The sequence below is a fragment of the Crocuta crocuta genome, unplaced genomic scaffold, assembly GCF_008692635.1.
Source record: "Crocuta crocuta isolate KB4526 unplaced genomic scaffold, BGI_CrCroc_1.0 scaffold369, whole genome shotgun sequence".
In the NCBI taxonomy this organism is placed as follows: Eukaryota; Metazoa; Chordata; class Mammalia; order Carnivora; family Hyaenidae; genus Crocuta; species Crocuta crocuta.
The window spans coordinates 4601074-4627815 of NW_027529441.1; the positions used below are offsets into that span (position 1 = coordinate 4601074).

The window sequence follows — 26742 nt, forward strand, 5'->3', positions numbered from 1 at the left end:
AAAAAAAAAAAACGAAGAGGTTCTCTTCAAGGGTATACAGGACCAGGGGGGTGAATGATGCCTGTAAGAATTGGATCTGAGGATCATAGGCCAAATAAGTCTGATGCAAACAAGTGCAAAACCTGAGTGTGTTCTTCTATGGCCATGACCTCCATACATTAGGGACATGGTATTACACATGCCCACTGCTCCCGTGCAGCACATGTTGACCAGCAAGAAACATAGAAGTAAATGAACCGCAGAGGTGTTGAAGTCACCTAGAACCATCCAGCTAAGTAATTAGGGTCAACACTGTGTCCTTTTCTTATCTTCATTAAACAGGAGTCTTTGATAGCTCTTTCAATGTACTTCCTGTCCTTCCAAATCCATTTCTCAACCTTTTCCCCTCTGTCTTCGGTCTTTGGAGCCTGACTTGTATGGATTATATCAATGGGCATCATTGCCTTCTGGTCTCCATAGGATTTGGTCAACAAAAGAAGGAAAATAAATTTAAGATATTTACCTCCACAGCTGTCTTCTAGTGTGGTTGCCTCAGACTGGCTGCATTCCTCGACCAAAGGGCAAAGGTCACTGTTTTTTCCTCCAGGTAACCCTCTCTATAGGCTCTTTATTCTCCGGGTTCTAGAAATTGTTCCCACCTCTTTTCTTGTCAAGCAGGCTTGGGTGTTACCATTGTTATTACCCTATTGCCACACAATGTCTTTTGATTCTGAACCTTTTGCCCACTCATTTGCAAACAGTTGCTTATCAAAGCTTCTTGGAATGATCACCATTAGAATGTGCTATTTGTTTCAGGCTAGCCGGCTAATTAATAAACAATGCCATGCTCACTTTGTATGGAGTTTTAAAGATGGCTAAAGTTTATCACTGAGCTCAGCATCTAGGGTTATATCTGTATATCGTGACAGTCAAATGGATTTCATTTTGTTCATTAGAAATTTGAACATCTATGCAAGCTAAAACTGACTGGTGATTACTGGATACCAATTATTTCCCTAAACTTTTGGGGATTTAAATCTATATTGGAATTAAGACAAATTAACTGAGACTCCTACAAAGCATGCAACACAATTCTTCAGTCTCTCAGGTAGCAGTGTGGACACTGGCTAGGGGAGAGGACAGAGGGAAGATAGACACAGGAGTCATGTTAAAAGATACCCATTGAGTGATGATGAGGAGCATGACCACAGTGTGGTGATGGTAGTTGGGGCAGTCAGGGAAAATACTAAACAGGAGTTAATTTGAATGGTGATGGGATGAATTAAGAAGAAAGAAAAACAAAGTCAATACTTAGTAGAAGAACGAGTGACTTTAGACATCAAGATTTAACTTTAAGTGAAAAATTTTAGTTTATGTGGAAAAAAAATGAGAAGAATCTCAATGAATTCTACTTGAGGACTAGCATTGTGTTCTCTTCTGGAAAAGGTTTCTCTTGGGGAGTAGAAAGGGAAGTGAATTCCAAAATAAATGGGTCTAACAATTAAAGACACAATATAAAGAATTTGCTCCCCATTGATTTCTAACATACTATTTTCATGTGTTACTTATTAGGTATTTGAACGGACCTAATTTTTTGGTGAATTAAGCAAAAGAGGCAACATTCATTTCTATTAAGGGTAATAAGAGAAATAAAAACTGTGTTTTGCTAACCTTTCAATTTCTTGGCCCATCTGAGTTTCAGATTCAGTTGAAAATTCTTCATCTAAGTTGAAGTACAAAAGGAGAAATACTTTTGGATTAACCAAGGCATAGATGTAAGACAGCTTACAGATTATTGTGAATATAAAATAATTATTACAAACAATTTGATGAGTTTTGAATAAATAAATAAACAAACAAATAAGAAACATATGGACAGCATTTCCCTGGAAATACACTTGGGTTTCAAAATTAAAAAGAAAAAATAACCACTTTGGCAAAAAGCTGACAAGAGTTTGCCAAACCCCAACAGTTGGAAAAATAGCTTGAAACACTTGAGGAACCCAAACATGGATGAGTTTGCCCTAGTTAGAAGGCCTTTTACGGTCAGATGAATGTGGGTAACAGTGGAGGAGGTAGGGAAGGAAACCAAATCACAAACAGCACATGGTTTGGCATTTTTCCCAGTCAATTTAATGGAAACCCAGATTAAAATATTCCACAGAATGTACCTGACTCGAACTTTCACACCAAACAAGATCAAGAATTTCCTTGGTAGTTGACCCAATTTGGAATTATAAGTGTTAACAGCTTAGTAGATCCACATACGTTCTAGACTTAGTGACCAGGATGTCAAAAAGTTCAGAGAAAGGTACACGAATAGGCGCCCTGCAAGGGAAGAGGTACTAAGCGAGCAGGTGATGTATCAGAAGTGAAATTCTAAGTAAGTAATTAAAAATCCTGCCCATGGAGAAGAAAATATTGACGTCCTCAAGGCAATTTACAAATCTGGACAGAAAGTCATCAGATACCTGAATATTTGCCAGGCAGAAACATGAAAGAGAGAAGAGTTGGTAACTAGGAAAAAAAGTTACAATGGAAAAAACTAATGAAGAAACAGAACACAAAACGGAGACTTTTGAGAAATGCTAAGAACTATAAACACTTACCATCCACTCAGCAACTACTCACACTTTGAGTAAAAACCAAACAGATGAGCTACATAACTGATTTGTGTAAATTTAAGAACTGGGATTCACAGGGTAGCACAAACTACCATCTTATAATTGTTTTCATTTTCCCTATCAAAGAGGATAATTTTCAAACTCAAGTGAGTTAACTTTGTTAAAATTTGAGCCTCAAATTAGCAAAATAGCAAAGGATATTAACTTTTTGATGTGTTACAGTGTCTAGTCCGGGTAAATTATATTGTCAGGACCTGAACAAAACCTCAGAGGACAAACCAGGTCCCCATTGGTAATCTTTGTCAATTCGTGAAGAATGGGAGAACTGACAGAGAATAATGTATTATTTTCATTTTTAAAGTCACTGAGAGTGGAGAGTGAGGATTTCAGTATTGATGGGGCGGTAAAGTACTTGTGAAGTACTTGCAATATTTTAGAATATTAACTCAAGAATAGTTCACATCTTGAAGAATTTAGAGACTTCACTTCAGTTTGACTTATTGGAAGTTTTCTAGAAGAACCTGGAAAAACACGTGTAGGAAGATAATGTCTCACATTCACAATTCTGGGAGGGAGTTAGGAAAAAAGGAACAGACATGGAAAGAGATGTGGAATAGTAATTAATAGGAGCAATAAACTAATTTCAAATAAAACAGAATAACTGAAATAAACAAATTTTTTTTTAANATGTGATGCGAAATTTATTAAACTAACCGTAAAATTCAGAGAGTCAACTATACCAGAAGTGTAGCTCCTAGATGGAGGCATCATGCACTTGTTTATTTAGCATGAGTGAGGTGAGAGCCTACTGAACCCATCCTAGCTACTAGAGTTCTCTGATGCAGCTTTATGTGCCAACAAGGCTATACTTCCCAGTTATTCAGTGATCTAGGTATTTCTGTGAAGGTATTTTATAGATGTGAGTAACGTCTATAATTAGTCGACTCTAAGTGAAAGAGATCATCTTTGTTAGTCTGGGCCTGGTTCAATCAGTTGAAAGGCCTTAAGCATAGAACTGAGGCATTTCTGAAGACAAACAAATGCTGCCTGTGGACTTCAGCTTCAGATGGTGCTTGAGAGTCCTAACCTGCCTTCTTAAAGTCTGTTTTATGGATTTTGGAGTGGCATAGTGAGCCCCCACAATTACCTAAGTTGGTTCCTTGCAATAAACATCTTGATAGCTATGTCCTATCCATTCTGTTTCTCTGGTGGAAGCTTAACTGATACAGATTTTGGTTCCAGAAGGTGGGATACTGCTGTAAAAAAGAGATAAATACATGGAAGAGGCTTTGAAATTGGATAGAAGGTGGAAGAATTTCAAGATATATGAAAGAAAAAACCTAGGTTGCCTTAAACAAATTGCTGGTAGAAATATAAATGCTAAAACACTTCTAATAAAACTCAGGAGGAAATGAGGAACATGCTATTGGAAACTGAAGAAAAGGTGATTCTTGTTACATAGTGGCAGTAAATTTAACGGAATTGTGCCCTACGGTTGTGTGGAAAGCAGAATTCGTAAGCAATGAATTTGGATATTTACCTAAGGAGATTCGAAGAAAAGTGTTCAAGATGCAACTTGGTTTCTTCTTTCTGCTTATAGTAAATTATGAGCTAAAGGAGGTAGATTGAGGAAAGAACCATTAAAGAGTACTAGATAATTGGGGGCATTTTCTCCCTTTACGGACAGGGATTTTTATAGCTGCTATACGATGTCTGCCCATCATCATAATTTGTGAACAGATCACTTCTTTTCCAGTTTCACAGACTGGCAGACGGAGGGCTTTGCCTCAAGGTGGATCTTACCCAGTGTCTCATCTATTCCTGATTTAGACGAGTTAAGTGATGACATTTGAGACTTTTAATCTGATTATATTTCAAAGAGATATTGGGCTTGATTCTATAATAAATTGAGATTTTTGGAAATGATGTGATGATGTGACTGTATTTTGTGTGGAGAAGGACATGACACTTCGGGGCCAGAGAAGACAGTGAATTGAATAGTGATCCCTTAATCCCTAGAATCTGTAAGTGTTACCTTATTTAGAAAAAAAAAAAAAAAGGTATTCGCAGAGGTGATCAAATGAAGAATCTTGAGATCAGATTATCCTTGATGATCTGCAAAAGCCTATAAATTCCATCACTTGTGTCCTTATGATAGGGAGACAAAGATATTTGGCACAAATGAGAGCAGGTGAGCAGCAAAGCAGGAGATTGGGGTGGTGGGGCCAGAGGCAAAAATGCTGAGATCCACCCAGAGCTGGCAGAGACAAGGAACAGATTCTCACCTAAAGCCCTCAGAGAAAGTGCATCCCTGCCGACACTTTGACATTGGCCTTGTGATACTGGTTTTGGGCTTCTGGCCTTCAGAACTGTAATCAAACTTCTGTTGGCTTAAGACACCAAGTTTGTGATCATTTGTTGAAGAAGACACAGGAAACTCCTATAGGTACAAACCAAAGTAGAAAAAGATTCTTCCACAGAGATGATCACAATAGTCTCATGAGGGCCAGACTCATGTCAAGAGTAATTACAAGCCATTGCAACAATGGCAAGTGCACATAAGAGGAAAGACTGGTTTCTCCTTGGGGTAAGGAGCATATCATAGCAATGTTTTTAGCTGTAAAATTGTAGGTTAAATGCGTCTTATCCAGATCAGTAAGAGAAAGAAGGTCACTAACCTAGCAGGAACAAAAAACAAAGGGTGTAGGGTAAACAGAAGAGTAAGAGGTCTTTGAAAAGTGGAAAGGAATCCTATTCAACAAAAGTGTGGAATGAATGAAAAGAAGGACAACAATGAAATATAAGAGGTAATCTGGGGAGTAGGGGCACCTGGGTGGCTCAGTCAGTTGGGCATCCACCTGTTGATTTGGGCTCAGGTCATGATCTCACAGTCATTAATGGAGCCCTGCATCGAGCTCTCTGCTGAGCATTGAAATTGCTTGGGATTCTCTCTCTCCATCTCTCTTTGCCCCTCCCCCATTTATGCTCTCACTCTCTCTCCCTTTCTCTCTCAATAAATAAATAAACATTTAAAGAAAAAAGAGGCCATCTGAGGGGTTATTGCTGATGGTCTTTGACTTCATACTGAAGATTTTGGAGTTGTTCATGTCAGAAACAGGAACTCCAAACTCTGACCCAGTTAGTGCATAGGGGGTTATGATATATTCATATATACATGTTTTAATGTGTTCACCCTAGAAGCTATGCAGAAAAGAAGCTGAAGCCAGGGCAGAGAGACGAAACCAGTTAAAGAACAATTACAACAGCCCAGCTGTGATAATATAACAGAGATGACAGAGAGGAGAAGATGAATTTAGCTATTTTTGAGGTCATTTTGCCTGGACTTGCTGACCAAATTAAACGTCAGGAATGAGGAGGAACCCAAGGGTTTGTTTTTTGTTTTGTTTTGTTTTTCTCTGCCACAGATTGAATGGATGCCAGTGCTACAACCTGAAAAAAGAAAGATGGGGGTGCTTGTGGCCTGTTTACACAATTCGTTCCTTCATTTAATAAATATTTACTGTTCACCTACTTTGTCCAAGCTCCGGGCTAGTGATGTTCAGCTTGGGGTGATTCCAGCACCTGAAGAAAGTCAAGCAGTACAAGAAGGGAAGGAAGGACATGAATCATTCAGGCAGCGTTTACTTTTATTGCGTTTGTTTTATTTCGTTTTGGCTTTTGGATGGGTTGGCAGTGTGGAAAGTAGTAGATAGCAGGTGAAGAGGTTGTAGGTTAGACAGGCGAGCTGGAGAATGTGAAAGGTTGTGAAAGCAAGAGGTAAATCAGCTGTCAATAAGAATGTTCTGTCTCCTTGAGCACAAATGCAACTTGGCAACATTTAAAAATTTTTTATTGTTTATTTATTTTTGAGAAAAAGAGAGAGATAGCATGAGCAGGGGAGGGGCAGAGAGAGAAGGGGACACAAAATCTGAAGCAGGCTCCAGGCTCTGAACTGTCAGCACAGACCCGGATGTGGGGCTCAAACTCATGAGAGATCATGACCTGAGCTGAAGTCAGATGCTTAATCGACCTAGCCATCCAGGTGCCCTGTCTTGGCAAGATTTTAATGATTGGTTGACTTTGAAATGTTTTGGCTTTAAATATAAATGACATCCTATATGAATCTTCTTTTATATATATATTTTTAGACTGTATCATTATATAAAAATGCACAGTGACCTGTGAATATGGACAGTCTAGTATGTTTACAGCTTGCTAGATAATGAGGCACACATAGTATTGCACTTCATTAAAATTCCAGGAGCAAACTTAACATAGAAGTTCAAATAAAACTTCATTTGTAATTTAGTAATTCTTACACAGTAAAAACTTTGATACATGTTTATATACAGTGAGATACTGATTCCATTTATATGCTGTCCAAACACATGTTAAAAAAAATACCAGTCTAGGAAATAAGCCATAATATTCCTCTTTTTATCCCCACCTATGATGCAATAGTATTCCAAGAAGCCAGGATACAATAAACAATGATCATTTTCTTTTTTGCCTGAATGCCAGGATCATTTTTCATCTATGGGCATGGAGATTCTTTTATATTGATAATCAGTGAATGTCCAACACTTCACAGGCCAATGATAGTCACAACCACATGCAAACATCTCTCTAGTTTGATGTCTTGGTTGAAAAGAATATGAACTGAAATAACAGAGAAACTTAGCAAGAATTATATACCTGGTATGTACAGGGTACTCGGCATCCTTCTTACATTGAGAATGGTTCATTTTCATGGATGTAAAAATGGTCCCATTAATATCCTGAGCAGAATTTAAACTTCATATCCTCTTGGGAGATACTCCATAGCATTGTTATTCTATAATTCTGTACCAGAGCAATTTCTAATTATTAAAGGCCTCCAAAGTACCTGGTACTACATAAAAATAACTCCTATTCCACTCAACATTGCTGAAGAGAAATGTTACTTTAATAGATATGGAAACTGGTAATTTTCTCATTTTAATGGAGGAGGAAAATATTATTTTGGAAATTTTAATAGATGAGGAAATTTACCTGGCAGAATGGAGATTCAAACCAAGCATGTGATTCTTCAACCCCAATAACAAGCTATTCCTAGCACGGCAAGCTACTTCATAAACACACTACTTAAAATAATCAAATAATCAAAAAACTTACGTTTTGGTGGGTTTGACCTAGATTTAGCCCTTTGAGAAAAAATATGTTTCTATTACAATCAAAGTTCAGCGTATTTATGAATGCTGCCCTTAGTTGGTTTAAAGGATTTAAGTAAAAAAGAGTATGTTCACTTCAACTAAGGATGCTGTTATGTATTGATTTATTTTTAAGCAAGGTACACAAAGTGCCATAATACTGAAGCTAAGAACAACTCACAGTATAGTGAATTGGATGCGTTTTTCCGATTTTTTTATTTAAAATAACGATTTTTGTTGCTCTTAAACTATGCAAGAATGACCACAATGTGTTTATACCCTCTCCCTTACCTTCACAAGAACACACTGAGATGAAAAGATTAACCAATTTATTTTACTCTCCTAGATCACCTTGTCTCATATTATCCTCTCTCCACAAACCTCTGACACCTCCTTCCTTTTCTTCACTCCGTCAAAAACCTTGCTTCCTACAAATTGAGACAATCGGATTGCTACAAATTAGTATTGTATTCAAGCTTTTATTTAACTCTAGGGGATATGAATGGAGGGCTATTTAAGAGATCAGTCTTGAGCTACTGTAAGAAGTCATTGGATGATGATCAAAATTGGCAAATCATTATTAGCTTAGCACCGATCAATATGGAAGTCAATTTCAAAAGAAATAACCAAATGCCTTTAAATAGTTGCTTCTGAAGAGGTTAACTAGTAGGTGGGGAGCTATGGAAATACCATTTTCTAACTCCATGCCTTTAAATATTTATTTAAAAGTCTATATAATAAAAAATAAAATTGATAAAACTATAAAATTAAAGACCAGAATAAAATGCACACAAATTATACTTGCCTTACTATTATGCTGTTAGTCTGGGCGATAAGTTTACCACGTTCTTTCTCAATATTTTTAAATGTTACCTAATTCTTAAAATTTGCCATAAATTCTTATACAGAATAAATCCTTTTATATCTTACTCTACTTTAGGAAACATTTCAAGTATTCATGAAAGAACTAACTCAGTAGTGAAAGAGGGGAGAGTACATACATTTCTGTGTGTATATATTAACTCATACTACGGTAGCCAGGAGAAGAGATTACCCTCTGCTGGGCCCATTGTTGGACTGAACACAGAAGAGGCAACAGAAATGTTTTCCAGGACTAAGGAGCCTCTGGCTTTATCAGTAAATGTTATATGCCAAAGAAATTACGTATCAAAGAGGGTTTTCAGCACTGAAAAGTGGGGGCTCTAAGAAAATGGAAAGAACAGTTTCTTATCTGCAAAGCCAGAGATCCAATCTTAGACCAGGAAAATTCACCAAGGTAGTAAGAATCTCCCAGGGTTTCTTGGTAGAGTGTAAGCTGATGTCAGAAGACAGTTCATTCACACCTGGGAGTGATAGAGAAAACATCAGAATCAGCAAGGCACAAGGAGTTGGCTAGATTTCTGAATCTTTGATTTTAGGTCAATATCACGTCCCCTTTAACCCATTTGGTTAAAACTGAAGACAAAATTTCTCTTTCAAAGACTTTGCCATCGAATCTATTCTTTTCCTAGCCCGTTCTAAGATAGTCCTTAAATGTACAGTAGTCATCTGGGCTGTAAATGAAATGATCTCAGTTGACTTTGGTTTTCTCACAGATGCGATGCTGTGATAAAGAAATTTTTCCCAGTCGAGAGTCTGATGCCCATTTTTTTTCATAAAATGATCACAGTTTCTCTATTAAAATGTTTCTCATTAAATCATAAACTTATATGCTGCACAGTACAAAAGTTTTAACACTATAGAGAAGTTAATAAACTTGAATAATGCAGTAACTAGACACACTAACATACTTAGTTTACTGAAAGTATAACTGGCAGAAATACTTTCTGGATAAAAGTGAGCAACTAAGTTACCTCCTGGGGAGGAACAGTATTATATAATAAAGAAGAAGCTTTGAAGTCAGGGAACTTGGATGAGTCCCCGCTCTGCCACACACCACTCTTTGGCTTTGTCCAAGTCACACATCATTTCTAAGTTTTAACCTGCTTATCTGTGCAAACTGAAATTTATAATGTCCTTGTCATGAATTTCTTAAAGGATTAAAAACACTCATCCATGCAAAGTGATTGCTATAGTGACTGTCGTGTCATAGTGCTTAGTAAATATTTGGTTGTTGGTATCTGTTGGTAAAAAATGAAAGAATATTTACACAAAAGTAAATAGTAAAGCTTTACATCATGCACCCTACATGATTATTATTGATTATTGATAGGGAATGCTTGAGACCAAGAGCCCAAGAGAACACAGGCAAATGGAGCTGTGTAGGCTGCCAGGAGGCCATCTGAAGTCTCACGTACGGGCTCATGTCAGTGTCAATGATGGGCCATGAGTGGCCTTCCACCGGGGCCATGCATAGTTGCCAGAGCACTGCGCATGTGATTCATTAGAAGTCAAATCAATGTAAGTGAGGAACCACCTGTTTAAAACAAGCACCTCATGGAATTTGTTAGAGCATGAGAAAACTCCTGGAAAGAGTGAAATCTCTGACACAAAATGCATAGTCCCCCTCACCTCCAACTCTGCTTGCAGTACTTTCTAAGAATTCCCTTTGCCCCACACCTGTTCTGGTCAAAGCATCTCTTCTAAGCTTTCTCTTTGGAAGAGACTGGGATCTGGGAGGTGGGGCTTCCTATGGCCAACCCTATACCTAGGTTCTGCCTTCTTTACCACACTGTGGATTATACTACACACTAAAATAGGAGGCATTTCCCTTCAGCTTCATGTATGAACCATACTAGAAAACCCTATCCTACGTATGTAGCCTGAATGCTGTCCCACGTGAAGGCTTTCAAACTTTAATTCAGTTTCCTAAACCAAACACCATCACCATCCACAAAATCTGTTTATTTTCTCTTTCCCTTCAGCTTAGCCAAAATAATCTCCCCCCCACCGCCCCAATTCCAGTTTGATTGATAACTGACTTACATCACTCTGTAAGTATAAAGTAGACAGTGTGACAGTCTGATTTACAAATATTGTGAAATGATAATAGGTTTAGTTACCACCCTTCATCTCGTATAGATACAATAAAAAGAAAAGAAAAACATTTCTCCTTGTGAGGAGAATTATTCTCCTAACACTATCTCTGTATATCTGGCAGCAGTGTTAGCTGTAGTCATCATGTCGTGCATTACGGCCCTAATGCTTGTTTATCTTATGGATCTTTTGACCCCCCTCTTCCAATTCCCTCCAGTTTAAAAAGTTTCTCTTTTTACCATTAAAGTTAAGTCCTTCTTGGGTATTGCCACACATTACCTGACAGTTTTCTCTTTCTTCTCTCTTCACTATGAAAGCTATAGAAACTTGCTATTTTATCCCCATTTGGGCCTGAATCAACCTTCATTTTCTCTCATATTTTTTTTAATACTTACATTTCTGTTTCGCTCAAAAGCCTTTTGCCCTCCTTATAAACTGCCCTTTCTTTCAGCAACTGAGTAGAGGATGCTTAGGGTACCGGAACCCTGAGCTTGGACTTCCAGCTTCCAGAACTGCGAGAAATAAGTGTTTGTTGTTTACAAGCCACCTGGTCTGCAGTATTTTTTGGTTGTCCATTCCAGCTGCCCAGATGGAGTAAGCTGCCTGGATGAATTAAAATCTTCAGTACCTTTCTCCAAGTCCCTGTTTTCAACTATATGCAGGGTATCTGGATATATTGTATATATTTTTATTTTCTGTATATTATGATGTCCTGGCATCTTAAAAAAAAAAAAGAACAGTCTTCTGACTAGGGAGGCACTGCTCATCCCTGGACTAGGTTTTGATATGCAAGCTGACAGTCCAGAGCCACACCTCCTCTTTCTGGCTCAGGCGCTACAGTGAACAGTATTTCTCTGCCTTAATCATCCCATGGCCCTGTATCAGGTGACAAGGGTCCTGACCTATAGTCCGAAACCTGATGAAATGATCCCCCCTAGCTCCCCCTAAACTCTTTACCCTGCCCCTGTCTTGCCTTGCTGTGGAAACACCAGGAAAGGTCAAAGTGCCTGCCATCGCCTGTTTCTGCTTTATGATCGAAACCTGCTACTCCCCCGGGCTCCCCAGCAAGCCAAGCTGGACCTGTCATTTCTGCAGGAACCATGTTGTTGAACTGGTTTTCAACGTCATGGGTCTCTCAGTGTCATCAGTCAGAGCCAGGCACAGAACAATGGTTTTATACTTTAAAAACCTTTTATTTTTAATATTTCTGTTTTGTTCTTTTCTACACTTACCTCTTCTTTTTCTATTATACCTTAATGTTACTTTATAATACTCTATTCTCCTACATAGAAATTGTTTCCTTATCTATCTCTTCAAATAACCTCCAAAACGTTAAAGTTTTTAATCGACTGCTTCCATGAAATCCATTACCTCTGAAATTATATTCCAATTTTGACTGCTGCTTTGGTTGGTGGAACATTTTAACATTCGATTTCTGGATATACATCACCCACGTGCTTAGATAAGGAGGTTTTGTAGGCTGGTTCTTCCCTTGACTTCCTCTGTTCAGCCATCCCTGCCTAGTGATCATTAGTTCTAACACCCTGATTGTTCATACTTCAGTGTTCTTGCGAGAGGAGACAGTGGGACATCACAGATACATTCACTAATTCACTAGGTTCCTTGATTCCAGTTCTGATGTCTGAGCTTAGTTTTATAACTAACATTAACCGTTGCTGCAAATACCAGGTAGTCGCCATCTTCTTAAACCCAACATCATGATCTAGACATGCTAGATCGCAGATTTAAGTTGAGGCTTCAGCTAATGAGGCTGACGCCAGGCCTCCATTCAATACAGGGCACTTTGGTGTTGCCCCTGCTACCCAGTAGCCAGAGTCCTAGATGCCCCTCCCTACGGGTCCCAGAGTCCAGAGAGCCCATGACTTTATGACTCTGAATTTCTTTCTGATCCAAAGAAACATCCTTTAGAAAATGCTTATTTCTGCTTTTCTATTTTATCTTATCCATCTTTGTTACATTTTGAACAGAGGGATTAAAAATGTGTAAGTATAAACTTAGTATAAGTATATATACTCATAAGTGTAACTCACATAAGCTTTGTGTGTTTTTTGGATCCTGTCTGAACACTTCATTAAAGTTCCTAACTCAAAAGTTCCTAACAGGCCCTAAATCAATGAAAATACATACAACGTATTTTTCTAAAGAAAAGACATAATTGGTCAAATATTAAGTTCTGGACTATTCACTCCATCTTCAATAGCAGCAGCATATCTATATACTGGCCACACATACTGAACTAAGATTTGTACAGAAACGTAGTGCCTGAGTGGCTCAGTTGGTTAAGCATCCGACTTCAGCCCAGGTCATGATCTCACAGTCTTTGAGTTCGAGCTCACATTAGGCTCTAGGCTGACAGCTCAGAGCCTTGGAGCCTGCTTCAGACTCTGTCTTCCTCTCTCTCTGCCCCTCCCCAACTTGCACTCTGTCTCTTTCTCTCTCTCAAAAATAAATAAACATTAAAAAATAATTTTTAAAAAGATTTGTACAGAAAACTCAGCATTTGTTGAGTTTGAAGACATGAGAAAGTAATAAATGATCACAACCCTTCTTTTCAGAATGAGCTGAGAAATATGCCATTGGGTCTAATAAGGATCAACATATAATTGGCACAGCTTACCTATCACATGGTGAACTTGATTCTGTATTCTTCGAACTTCCTGGGTTAGTATTTTTGACCTACGTTTAAGAAGGGTTACACAGAAGATATTTACCAATCATGCTCCAATTTGGAGCACAAAGAACTCTGATCCCTAAAAAAAAGAAGTCAGACATGTTTAATGATCTTTACCAGATTAATTTTTCTCAACTGGGAAATCTGACCAATACAGATTGGTCAAACCAGGTTTCTTTTTCATTTCCCAGTTAGCTGATCCTCTCTTTTTCCCTGGGGAGAAGTCAGTAAGAGACGTAAACAGAGCAACAATTTCCTTCCATTTATACCCAAGCACAGCACATTACTCAATTTGATGAGTATGAGAAGTATATGGAGAGTTGCTGAAAATGCAGATCCAACAGGTTTACGGCAAGGCCTGAGACGCCGCATTTCCAGAAGCTCCACCTCATGAAGAGTATCAAGTTCCTAGGGTTTTTCAAACCCTCTCAGGAAATTCCCAAAATCAAAATTATTTTTCTAACAATATAAAGCCATCACAGTGGAATTTTCTAGGCGGTATGTGACATGGGATGTTACAGTGATAGAATACACAAGCAGATAGGAGGATCCAACCATCTTCTATAGAAAGATTTGCAACAATATAAAACAATACCACTCACTTTACTAAAGGGTTTTCATTTTGGAAAATATAGCTATTTTTCATAAACAATATATTACCTAAATAAGGGTGAAATAGACTTATTGTTGCTATTAGTAAATAAATCAACAAATATTTATTTTTTAAGTTCTCATTTCTATTATCATAACTATTAGTAGATCTAACCACATATTAAGAACTGCTCATAAACCAGATTTTTTGGAGGTTCTTGTAGGTTTCAAGGGAAGCAGCCTCCAAAACATCTGAGATTGACTACTTCATAGAGGGTGGGGATTGATTTTTCCTGTTTCTGTAGAAATATTAAGAAAGAGGAAGCATCCTAATATATAGGTAGGTCAAGAAAACATTGAGAACGCACACATTTTAAAATACTACCTTAGCACAAAGTACTTAAGGACATTTTAGAAGGAAAAAAAATAAAAGAATTTGGCTATGCCTTATACTCTTTTTAATGGAATGTCAATAAACATTCAAGGAGTTCTTATTCAAGTCCCTTAAGGTTGGGAAATGACAGAACAGGAAAACAAGTGAGTCTTAATCCCAAAATATGCTACATCGCCACAAAAGTAGATGAGTCAGTTTATCCTTGGCCTCCTTAAGTTCTCATGTTTTCTTACCCATCTCGTGGAGGAATATTTGGGAAAGTATTTTCCTTACTGAGCACATTAGTTCTTCTGAAAGCTTCTCTTCAAAACACTCGTGGGGCAGTGAGTCAAGTAACACATTTGTTGACTTCACATGTGGCGAAAACTACAATGCTTCAGGAGGTTTCAAACCAACACATTTGCTCCGGGAGAGCTTGATCCAATTCCCTGTGTCTTGCCTTCACCACCTGTAGCTCCGTAGAAAAGCTTGCACCCTTGCCTTTCTCTTCAACCTCACTTTGTTGGCGATTCCCTGCCAGGTTCCGCCATCTTGCAACGTTTTCCGAATGTTGACCTCACTAGTGGGGAAACTCTGCATTGCAGGAACCCGGCTGGAGGTGCCTTCCGGTCCACTTCCTTTTCTTAGACTTCTAGGGAACGTAAGTGAAACTGTTCACCTGGCAGATCTGAGCCATCACCGGATTCTCCTTTCAAGTGTATCCATTTTGTTTCCCGTCTTAAAGTACATATATATGTTCTTGTCACTCCCACTGCCAACAGTAATGGTCAACCTCCTTTGAACCAAAAGTTGTGGTTGTACGTTCGTTTTGTTTGTTTTAGTTTGTTTGAGCCCAGGTGTTGGCTCAAGGCAACAGAAATTTATTCTTTCCTATTCTGGAAGCTAGAAGTCCAAAATCAAGGTGTCAGCAAGGCCACACTCCCACTGGAGGCACTAAGGGAGAATCCTTCTTTGCCTCTTCCTACCTTCTAGGGGTTCCCAGCACCCCTTGCGCGTTCCTTGGTTTGTAGCTGCTGGGTCCCTCCAGTCTCTGATTCATCTCCACATGGCTGTCTTCCCTGTGTGTGTGTGTGTCTGTATCTGTGTTTTATTAGGGACATCAGTCACTGGATTTAGGGCCTAGCCTCATCCGTCTGACCTCATCTTAACTACTTCTATCTGCAACAACCTCATTTCCAGATAAGGTCACACTGTGAGGTTTCAGATGAGTTCTTTTGAAAAAACAAAGAATTGTGGTTTTAGTTTTTGCTCAATATCTTTACGTTAGTTGCTTCTTGCGTGATAATGAGTATTCAAAACAAAATAAACAAAACCAAGAACCAGAATGCCAGACAACTGCATAGGCTGACCGCATTTCAAAGGATGAATTGCTGTGTACTATAAACATACATACGTTTTTCAGGGAACCACGTGGTGATTGGAAATGTGAATACCATGTCCACTAATTTTAAGGGTCTGATACATTACAACACATGGTGGGAAAGACAAGAGTCATGGAGTCTTCCCTCAAGTACCAGCAACCAATACCATACTGCTACCACCTGAACTCTCTTCTGGATTTGGTGGTCGAGAATGCAAAGCTTCTATTGAACTGAGTTAGAGTCATGATTATTTTCCTAAACTGTAATTCTTTCTCTTTTCCTTCAACTGAGGCCAAGATTGTAAAGAAAAAACAAGAATCAATTTTGTTTTTGCTTTGTCTCTCTTCACTTAAATCCTGTGTGATTGAATGAGATTGATTTCACTGAAATCAATTAAGCACAGGTCTGTTGTTGGCTAGGTGCTGGAGGCGTGTGCAGATGGAGGTAACAGTCCTCACACTCTGTGACGGCAGTACAGTACCTGTCAGTAGGGACAAAGAGACAAGCATGTAAGCAACTTTAATACTGTCAAGGAATATAAGCACGAGAGGACATGAATAAGAAAATTACATTGGTTGTTTTATTGTATTATTTTTAAGTTTTTATTTATTTATTTTGAGAGAGAGGACATGCATGTGTGCATGAGCAGGGGAAGGGCTGAGACAGAAAGAGGGAGGGAGAGAGAGAGAGAGAGAGAGAGAGAATCCCAAGCAGGCTTCATGTTCAGTACAGAGATGCATGTGGGGCTCCATCTCATGAACCAAAATATCACAACCTGAGCCATTATCAAGAGTCAGTCATTTAACCAACTGAGCCACCAGGTGTCCCACATTGATTGTTTCAGATTCATCTTTATAGTTCACACAGACACCAGAATTAACCAGAAAACGCATCTCTCTAAATCCCTTTGGAGTTTCTACTTCTCTGCATCAGGCTTTTCTTCAACTTAAAAATAATTTTTTTAATGTTTATTTATTTTTGAGAGAAAGAGAGAGAGAGTCAGAGCATGAGTGAGAGAGAGACAGCGAGAGAGGGAGACACAGAATCCGAAACAGGCTCCAGGCTCTGAGCCATCAGCACAGAGCCCGATGCAGGGCTCAAACCCATGAACTGCGAGATCGTGACCTGAGCCCAAGTTGGACGCTTAACTAACTGAGCCACCCAAGCGCCCTGCTTTTCTTCAACTTTAGCACCTGGAATGAATGTGTTGGATAACTTTATTCTTTATAGCTTTCCCAATTCTCTTCCAACATTTCCCATCAGGATGAAGTCAGAGATACACTCTTTGAGCCAAAATTTACATGAACACAAAAGGGTAAAAACTAAACCCACAACTAATAATAATAACAACAGTCATAGTAATAATAATATTTATTTGCTATATACCAGGCACTTCACACATATTTAAACTCTTCACCTTCATAAAAACTTAGTGAGGTGTGTGTTACAATATTTCTTCTTTCACAATGAGGACACAGGTGTACAAAAGTCTAAATTACTTCCTCAGGATCACATATCATGCCCAGGCTGGGATATGAGCTTGGGTGTTTGGCTCGTTTTTGTTTTTGTCTTAGTTCTTTTTTTTTTTTTTTTTGAGGGTGTGCTCAGTCATACAGAAGGTTAGCACAAAGTACATTTTCAGCAACTCCTCTGCCTCACAGTTTGGCAGAAGAATTTCATCACAATGTGGAGCTCTGACGGTTTGCTCTAACTTTACGAGCCACATGATTGGTGTTTGTCCACATTGCAGGGTCAGGCTCTGAGGAGGGGCAGGTGAGTCAAACATCTCATCAGAGCACACAGCAGAGGGGTGTACGTATCCTTATGTTGCAAGATTTGACAAACCTTTGCAGTACTAACTAGGATGAAACAGACCTAGAATAACAGAAATACAACTGAAGTCAGTTTCAACTAACCCTAAATGTGACAATTCTGCAACTAGTGTATCAACTGAGATAAAGGGTGTTGGCAATTTTGATCCAGACCAGGGTGAAACATGCACAGGTGAGTAACACAGAACAGAATAATAGGGAACCCCCCCCACCAAAAAAATCCAAAAATTAAAAAATACTAATATAATCAGTGTTGCCCATTTTTGAGTTACTTGAGGCTACAGTTCTCAAGGACAATGGGATAAGCCTGATAGCTAACATCAGACCATTATAATAATACTGACTATTTATTCTTACTATTTTCAATTCAAAAAATGTTTAGACCATCTACTGTATGTAAAGCATTGGGCAGAGGACTGGACAGAATGTGACAAAACAGAGGCATGTGACTCCAGATTCTGCTTCAGGTGACAGGATTCCTAATTAAAGTAAACAAAGATAAAGATTTTAATGACTGCTGGATTCAAGGATTCTGATGGCATTATTTTCTCTCTTCTCTCTCTCTCTCTCTCTCATTCTCCTTTCTACTGCTTGGCTTTCTTGTTAGCCTTTTACCATTTGATGGCATCTCTGGCTAGATGTTTTTCTCCTCCTTTCTTCTTGGGCTCATATCTGTCTCTATTCCCCAGCTCCTGCCTTCACCTGACATCTGGATGGGACCTCATGGCCACTTCTGCAAATGGCCTGTGGGCAGAAATGAAAGACGCCATTTATAGGTAGATAAGAAGATGATAACAGGGACTGCCCTCTTATTCTCTCTTCCTTCCTTTTCTAAGTCAGCCTTGGAGACAACAGGTGGAAACTGGGTAGGATTGGAGCATGGAATGCGCTGGAATTTCTGGATGATTGCTTGGAGGAGAACTCCACCTGCCATCAACCCACGATGAAATATAATATGACTAAAGACTAAAATGTGATTGTGGAAAAACACAGAGAACGTGAAGGTGTTAATTACAGCAGTTAGAATAAACTTCAATTGTGTGAAGCCGTTGAGAATTTATGGGTGTTTATTATAATAGTTAGATTTTTCTTTTTAAAGCATGGTCCTTACATCTTCTGATCGTGGAGAAAAAGTACATTTGGCTAACGAGTAGGGCATTGTACCCACTGGGACTCCAGCGGGCAGAGCCCTTTCTGGAACCAACCACGATGGCCATGTGTGTGGGTGCTCTGAGCCGCCAGGTCAGGGTATCAAGTGTCCAGGCCTGTGGGAAGGGGGAAAGAAGAAGATTGCCATTATTCAAACATGTGCACTGGCTTCTCCAAAAAGACAGGGCTTTATTATTAGAGAAAGGATGGTCAAGATGGGTGTCAGACAAATTTCAACAAACACATGCATGCAGACCTTAAAAAATAATTGACATGCATCTTTTGTATGGCTAACGTGTCTATTCATGCCTCCAGGTGCCTGTTCCTGGCTAGAAACTGGAGTTACAACAGTGACATAGATAAGCAAGGTTTGTGTTTTCATGGAGGCCCCATTCCAGTGGAGAAGCCAGACAGAAGGAGAGGGTAGGGGAACCTGGGTGGCTCAGTGGTTTAAGCGTCTGACTCTTGATTTCAGCTCAGGTCATGATCTCATGGTTTGTGGGTTAGAGCCCCCGCATCGGGCTTTGCACTGACACCAAGGAGCCGGCTTGGGATTCTCTCTCCCTCTCTGCCCCTCCGCCAATCTCTCTCTCTCAAAATAAATAAACATAAAAGAAGAAAGGAAGGAAGGAAGGAAGGAAGGAAGAAGAAGAAGAAGAAGAAAGAAAGAAAGAAAGAAAGAAAGAAAGAAAGAAAGAAAGAAAGAAAGAAAGAAAGAAAGAAAGAAAGAAAGAAAGAGAGAAAGAGAAAGAGAGAAAGGAAGGGAGAGCAGGGAAAACAGAAAGAGTATGGAAGGAAGGGGGGAGGCCAAGAATAATTCTGAGACACTGAGCTATGTTCAGCATGGCAAAATTGACTTGTGTAGGATGGACCCGGCCATGAGACTTCTCAGTGATCAAAGGCAAAACAAGGTTTATGATCAGATGGGGAGAAAGAAAAATAAAACTGCAAGTCATCTCGTAGTCTCAGTCTCAAGACATTGTTGTGCATTTCTTGGAGGGTAAACTGTGTGGCTGGAAGCTAACAGAAAGGCCATGGGATGGTCTGCTGTTCAATCCTCTGCTAGCAATTTTTTAAAGCATTTTTAAAGTTTCTGCAGGTTCCGTAGAGTTTAATCTGTGGAGTACACCTGAGAGGCTTTCTCTCTGCCATACCTCAGTTTCCCTCTGTGAGTGCCTCCAGTCTTTTTAGTTTTAATCTGCACCATTCTCCTCATCCAACTTTCCTAAAAGAAAGCCACACTCATACCAGGTGTAATGAAATATGACAACTTGATCAATGGCTGCAGCAGAAATAAGTGAAGATCTGAGATGCAGGGGCACCTGGGTGGCTCAGTCAGTTGAGCGTCCGACTTCAGCTCAGGTCATGGTTCAAGCCCTGCATCGGGCTCTATGCTGACAGCTCAGAGCCTGGAGCCTGCTTTGGATTCTGTGTCTCCCTCTCTCTCTGCCCCTCCCCTGCTCACGCTCTGTCTCTCTCTCTCTTTCAAAAAGAAATAAACATTAAAAAAAAAAAAAGATCTGAGATGCAGAAAACCAGGCTAGAGGTTATATAATCACATGCAAATGTGTGTTTAGCAATTCACTTCCAACAACTGGTAAATAGTTCTAAAGTAAGGAGTCAAAAGAACCCTTTCAGGTATCATTCCACAGAGTCCCCTAAATCATTTGGGCTTAAAGGGACACGGGCTGTCAAGGATCTGATAACCTTTGTGGGCAGATCTTGTGAAGACTTCCTTGACAGAAAGATTCTGAACACAGGGTTGAGTCTTACTGAGTGACAACTTTATCCTTTCCTACCCAGATCCTCTAAAATGCTCTCAGCCCCCATGCCTGAAGGGCAAGGGAAATCGTGGTTTTATCACATACCTAGACTGGGAAGGGTGTAGATGGCTTGGAAGAGGATGCTGTAAGAAGAAAAAGAAAGAAAAGCAAGAGTCTGGCTTGGGGGGGGGCGGTGGTGGCGCTTGGGTGGCTCAGTCGGTTAAGCATCCGACTTCGGCTCAGCACACAATCTCACGGTTTGTGGGTTCGAGCCCCACGTCAGGCTCTATGCTGACAGCCAGCTCAGAGCCTGGAGCCTGTTTCAGATTCTGTGTCTCCCTCTCTCTCTGACCCTCCCCTGCTCATGCTGTCTCTCTCTCTCTTTCTCAGAAATAAATAAAAAAATATTAAAAACAAAAAGAGTCTGGCTTTGGGGAAGAATGCAGGAAAACGTGGTCAAGGAATAGTTCCCTGAACTATGTAAATCAGTCTCTACTTCCCTGTCTCTTCCTGCTGCCTGAGGCTCATCTGCTCCCATTGTCAGAGGTCAGAGGTAGTAATCTTTTTTTTTTTAATGTTTATTTATTTATTTAGAGAGACAGAGAGAACATGAGCAGGGGAGGGGCAGAGGGGGGGAGAGAATCCCAAGCAGGCTCCACTTGGAGCCCCATGTTGGCTCGAACTCACAACCAAGAGATCATGACCCCAGCAACTGAGTTACCCAGGCGCCCCCAGATGTAGCAAACTTGTTGGGACCCTGGTGTGTTTCAGCAACGGTGCAAGGTAGTTTCCCACAGGCTCAAGTCTGGCTGTCTGGAAAGAGAAAACGCAGAGAGTTGATAGTGATTGACTGGAAGGGTCCTTCCGGGGATGTAGAATAAAATCTTCATTCAGACAGTCTCATTTCATGTTTCCAAAATGATTCTGGGGACAGAAAGGGGGGTATAGGATGGGCATCACCTTCTAAGTAAAAGAAAGTAACTAAAAACTTCAGTACTTTCCTCTGAACCCTTATCCTCATGTAACCCCTTAGAGAGATATGTGTTAGTCCACTGGACAGTCATGAAAAAAATGACACTGTGTGTCTTTCTTAAACCATCTAAGCAACTTGCAGTGACCTCAGCACGGTGGGTGGGGGGAAAGCTTATTGACTCCACAGTTACTGTGTCTATTTTCTTCCTGCCAAGGGGGAGTGAACCCATTGTTGCCTATCAACGTTATTTAGACTAACTTCCTCTTCTTACTTTACTGACCAGAATAAGGTACATACATTTAACATGGAGAGATCAAATCCTTTCAAAGAAGACTGTAATGCTCTGGAGCTTGAGCAAGGTATTGTTACCATGTAATCTGAACTTAAAACAAACAAACGATTGTTGCTGCAAAACAACTCCTACCTATTACAATTACTACTCATTAAGGAGTTTGAAATCTTTGCTTAAATTTGCCGCCATGAAGGAAGAAATTAAAACCTCAAATGTTTCAAATTACTGCAGGCTGGAAATTCCCTGATTTTCCATGTGTTTCCAGTAAGGTTTGATTTCAAGACGATTTCCGGAAAATAAAGGGGAATAAAAGAAAAGAACTGGAGTAACTCATAAAAGCAAGTAATATGCGCATAATTGTGTAAGAAAAGCTAAAACAACATTTCACAGCTGGTCAACATAAAAACTGACTTGTTTTACTTTACAGATAGCACCTGTATGTCTTAAATAATACACGTGTCCATTATTCATTCTAAGACTTTTTATAGTATAAAATTTCTGTGAATAAGAAAAATAAAAATCTATTTTTCCAAAAATTTATTTTTTATAATATTAAGCAAACTAATTCTGAAGTGTATGTTATCCATCACAACACATAGAATGTTCTGGAATATGCCCTAGGCACATAACAGAGACAACGGTTTTATCAGGAATGCAGTAAACTTCGCTGGAAAAAATCTCTACTATGCCTGTCTGCCTGTCCCAAGAAAGATTTCTTTGCGAGGGGCAAAGAGAAACTGGTGTAATTAACCAGATCAGAACTTTCTCTGCACAGGTCAGTGCAGCATCAAGGGGAAACTGAGTTAGGGGTGAGCACGTGTGCATGCACGTGCATGCTGATGTGCATTGTATGTCCAATGTATGTGAGATTGTGCATGTGTTGGCCTGTCCAGATGCATGTTGGACCATCCTGAGCTATAAAAGGATTCGGAGGGGGAGGGAAAGGGCTAGAAAAAGAGAGAACTGTTCGGGTATAGCTTCATCCTCTAAACATTTAGGATTCGTATCAAAGCTAGTATAGTAAATATACTCCTTCCCATATTCTTAAAGTGTCATCTTTGGTTCTGTTTTGCTTTGTGGTAAGAACATTAACACGGAATGTGCCCTCAGTACATGTTTAAGTGCACCATTCAGTATTGTTAACTGCAGACACGACGTGGTACAGCAGAACTCCAGGATTTATTCATCTAGCAGAACTGAATCTGTACTCTTTCCATAGCAACTCCCCATTTCCCCCACTCCTTAGCCCCTGGCAACCGTCACTCTACTCTCGGATTCTATGAGTTTGACTATTTTATAGGTGACAATATGGATGAACTTGGAGAACATTATTCTGAGAGAAGCAGGCCCATCATGAAAGGATGGGCCTTTCAAATACTCCATAACTGCCCAACACCAGGTGACTAAAAACAGCCTGTGGTTTTGAAGCACATCTTCTGAGAACTAGAACTTGAAAGGCTGAGAGGCACCCAAGGAAAGGGCTGGCCCAGAGTCTTTAAGGCATTCATAAAGGGCCTTAAGTGGCCCTGGAGAGGTTGTGTTCCCCGCATCCACCATCAGGCCCCAAAGGGAGCTGATCCTAAGGAAGCTGGAAATACAGTACGGCCTGGGGTAGGGGTCCTGATGTGGGAAAGGAAAATTATTGCACAGAGGTGAGAGGCTGTGATTCGCCTACAGGGGAGGTAAGGAGCAGGTGTTTGGCTAGAGGGGATATTTTATTGTCAGTTATTTCCTCACCCAATCCATTAAAATCGCAGATGGGGGAGGGGGAGGAAATGACACTTTAGCAAATGGAAATCTGAGAAAATACTACTTACAAGGATACACAAATCCTATGGAGGGAAGCAGTCTTGGAAATGCATAGCTCAGAGCACCTGCAGGAGTTACTCTCTTGCCTTTTTCCCTCCATAGCTGCATTTTCGAGCTTGTAGTCCAAGTGTCTCCTGGTACAATTGGCTCCTCTCTGAACTGTGAGCTTCTCCGAACATTAATCACGGCTTATTCACATTTATGTGCCTCCGGAGAACTTCACACAGCGCTTGGCAGTCAGCCCTCAACAGAAATTTGTTAAACTGGATAGATTTTAAGAGGTGTTTTCGACTGAGCACCATCCGAGGGAGTTAAGTTTTGAGGATTCAGGAGCGCTGGCCACTGGTGGACTTTTAATCCACAAGCGATCACTTTGGTGTCTACTCCCAGTCTCTCATTGGTATCTGGAGGAAGTGACCTTAGATGATCTCCAAGATAACTTCCAACTGTCTGGCACAGAAATCCCGCTTCATTTTGGGAAATGTAAAGTTATGTATCAGGTGTGATCCCATCCTCCATAAATGCAGTGAAAAATTCTCATGAAACATGTACAAATACACCTGTATCTTTGGAATAATGAAAGAATGAAGTAGCAATGAGTCCACCCAAAAATGATTGCTAATATATTTTAGCTTTCCACTGTAAAAAGAAAATAAAAACTTGGACTACTTTCATCCAGTACAAATTACGTCCTTGGACTGACAAGACATTCATTGCTCTGGAACATAGCACTTCATCCTAATCCACTAGGGTAATATTTGAAATGCATTACCAAATGAACTTCCTAAAGTATCCAAGTTACTTTCACAGAAAAATCCAAATTATACCCAAGTAGAAATTGTCTGAATACGTAAGAACCTACTCACTCTATTTATAAGCGGTATAGTGCCTTTCTTTGTGAATGTGTGGTTCTAATAAATATTTAGTACTTGATACTCACGTTTGGAGCTTTACCTGCTCTGTTCTGTTCTCCGACATATTTCTAAACATTTGCATAATCTGAGAACAAATGTCATTATGTAATTAAATTTAAAGGCATAAAATTCAGAGGCATGATTCGCGCGAGAAATACAGTGATTTTGAAAGAGGAGCAAAACTTTCACTGAGAAGAAAATTCAGCTGGAATTCCTACAAGTGCTAAATAAGACATCTCTTATCGCTGAAGGCAAATCATTATTATTAATAAGTTTAAGCCACTGTCATCTAAAATGCTTATCTCTCAAAAGGATCCTTTGGGAGTAGCAATGATGAAATGGTAAACACTACTCAATCAAAGTTGTTTTCGAGAAGGTATTTAGTGCAAAGTATTGGACTCCTTTCCCATAAAATTGGTAATAAATAAATAAAGTTTGCACTCTATAGGACAGAAGATCACAAGGCGTTAAGGAGGGACAGAGATGACAGCTGCCCTGTATCCTGATCCTGAACACCTCTGGTCCCTCAAACTATTCAACTGGTAGAATTGGCTTTGGGCAACTGACCACCGAAAGATCGAGGGGGTGTGGAATCAAAAGGGGATGATGGCCTTTAGCAACAGCCAAGGCATCTCCGGCCAAGTCTGGAAGTATTTCAGAATCCACTAGGGCCTGTTGGGTGGTCCAGGGTCCCCAAATGATCATCTCATTTTTACACATAAGCTAACGCTCGGGGTATGCTTCACTCCGCCTGGCAGATGCGGACTCCACAGGGTCCCCCAGGCACGGGGCACTGGGCAGCACTGCTGAGCAATTCTGAGATCCCCACTGGGGGTTCACCACCACTCTGAGGACTCCCTGAAAAAGTAATCAGATCTCTTGGCAAGGATCTGGGGAAACCACTCTACCTCTGGGTCCACTGAGAAAGTCCTGCCCTCCCCCTCGGCATCTCTGTAAATGAAAGGTAAGAAAGACAGAAATGTGCTAATTAGTCCCAATTCATTGTTACCCACGTATTCATTAATTAGCCCGAAGAATGAAGGGAAGTGGAAGGTGATCTTCTTCCTCTAGCAGATCTTCTCACCATTACCAGGTACTGCTGAGAAAGTCCTGGGACATTCTTTCCTCTTAGGGTTGATAATTACAGGAAACAAAGACGCTAGGAGAAACCTAGTCACAGCGGCAATGCCACTCCCCGGCTAATAAGCACCGACCTGCACCGCTCTCCCCCTCTTTTCCAATCTTTTTTTTTTCTCTCCTAACATGAATTTCTGAGAAGGACAGTAGGTCAGGGCCTGGAGCGATGAGCGGTTGTTTTAGGACAGATAAATACAAATAGGGTACTTAATGTTCATTTAAGCAGGAGGAAGAATAGAAAGTATGGCACATTTTTACAAAATCTAAATGGGGGGGGGGGAAGAGCTCAATTCTCTACCACGGTTAACTCTTTCTCGCCCTGCCTTCTCAGAGCACAGCGAAGGAAGTTGCCATCACCAGGGATGAAGTGACAGCCTGCGGGCGCCGCGGAACCGCGCGCGGGGAAAGGGGGGGTGGAGTGGGGTCTCGGCTCGCACACAAAGGCGCGGAGCTCCCCGACGGCGGGCGACCCCGCTGCGGACACCGCAGGACTCGCGGCGCGGCGACGCGCCAGGAAGCGCCTGCGGCTCTCCGGCCGCCCGGCCCCTCCGCCGGCGGCTGGGACAAGTTAGTCACCCGGAGCCCGAGCCCGACGAGCGTCCCGGAGCGCGGAGGCCGCGGAAATGGGCAGGGGGGCCACCCGGTAGCTGGGCGGCCGGGAGGAGGCGAGCAGAGCGCGGGGCGAGGGGGCGCACGGGCAGCCGAACGCCCGTGGCCGGTGCATGGAGTTGCAAGGTCTTCGAGGCGGGAGCGCACGGGCGTGCAAAGAGGAAAAACTCGCGGCAGGAACTTCCAACGGAGGGAGACGGAGAGGAGAGAAGCAGGCAGGGAGAGGCTGGAAATGTCTCAGAAACTTTAAAAACACACCAAAACACCCCTTTCAGGAGATGAGGTAAGCCGGGGTTAGCCAACCCCGATTGGTTGTGAAATATCAGACAAACCCGGAGCCACTGTGGCTTTAAATGAGGCCAAGGAAATCTGTTTTTCTTACCCCAATACTTTTTCCCCCCTTCCCTCTCGCCCTTGCTCCCTCCCTCGTCCTTCCTTCCACCTCCCAGGGTCCTTCT

At 40.7% G+C, this 26742-nt stretch overlaps 1 protein-coding gene across 1 annotated transcript in view; it reads left to right on the forward strand.

Moving 5' to 3' along the window:
* Positions 1–26742, forward strand: part of ADAMTS5 (ADAM metallopeptidase with thrombospondin type 1 motif 5) — a 143672-nt gene that overhangs the window by 69740 nt on the left and 47190 nt on the right. Inside the window, exons 4-5 of the mRNA XM_077760165.1 lie at positions 14900–15085; positions 26007–26499. Coding sequence (XP_077616291.1) covers positions 14900–15085; positions 26007–26499 — 679 coding nt within the window. The remainder of the gene's footprint in view (positions 1–14899; positions 15086–26006; positions 26500–26742) is intronic.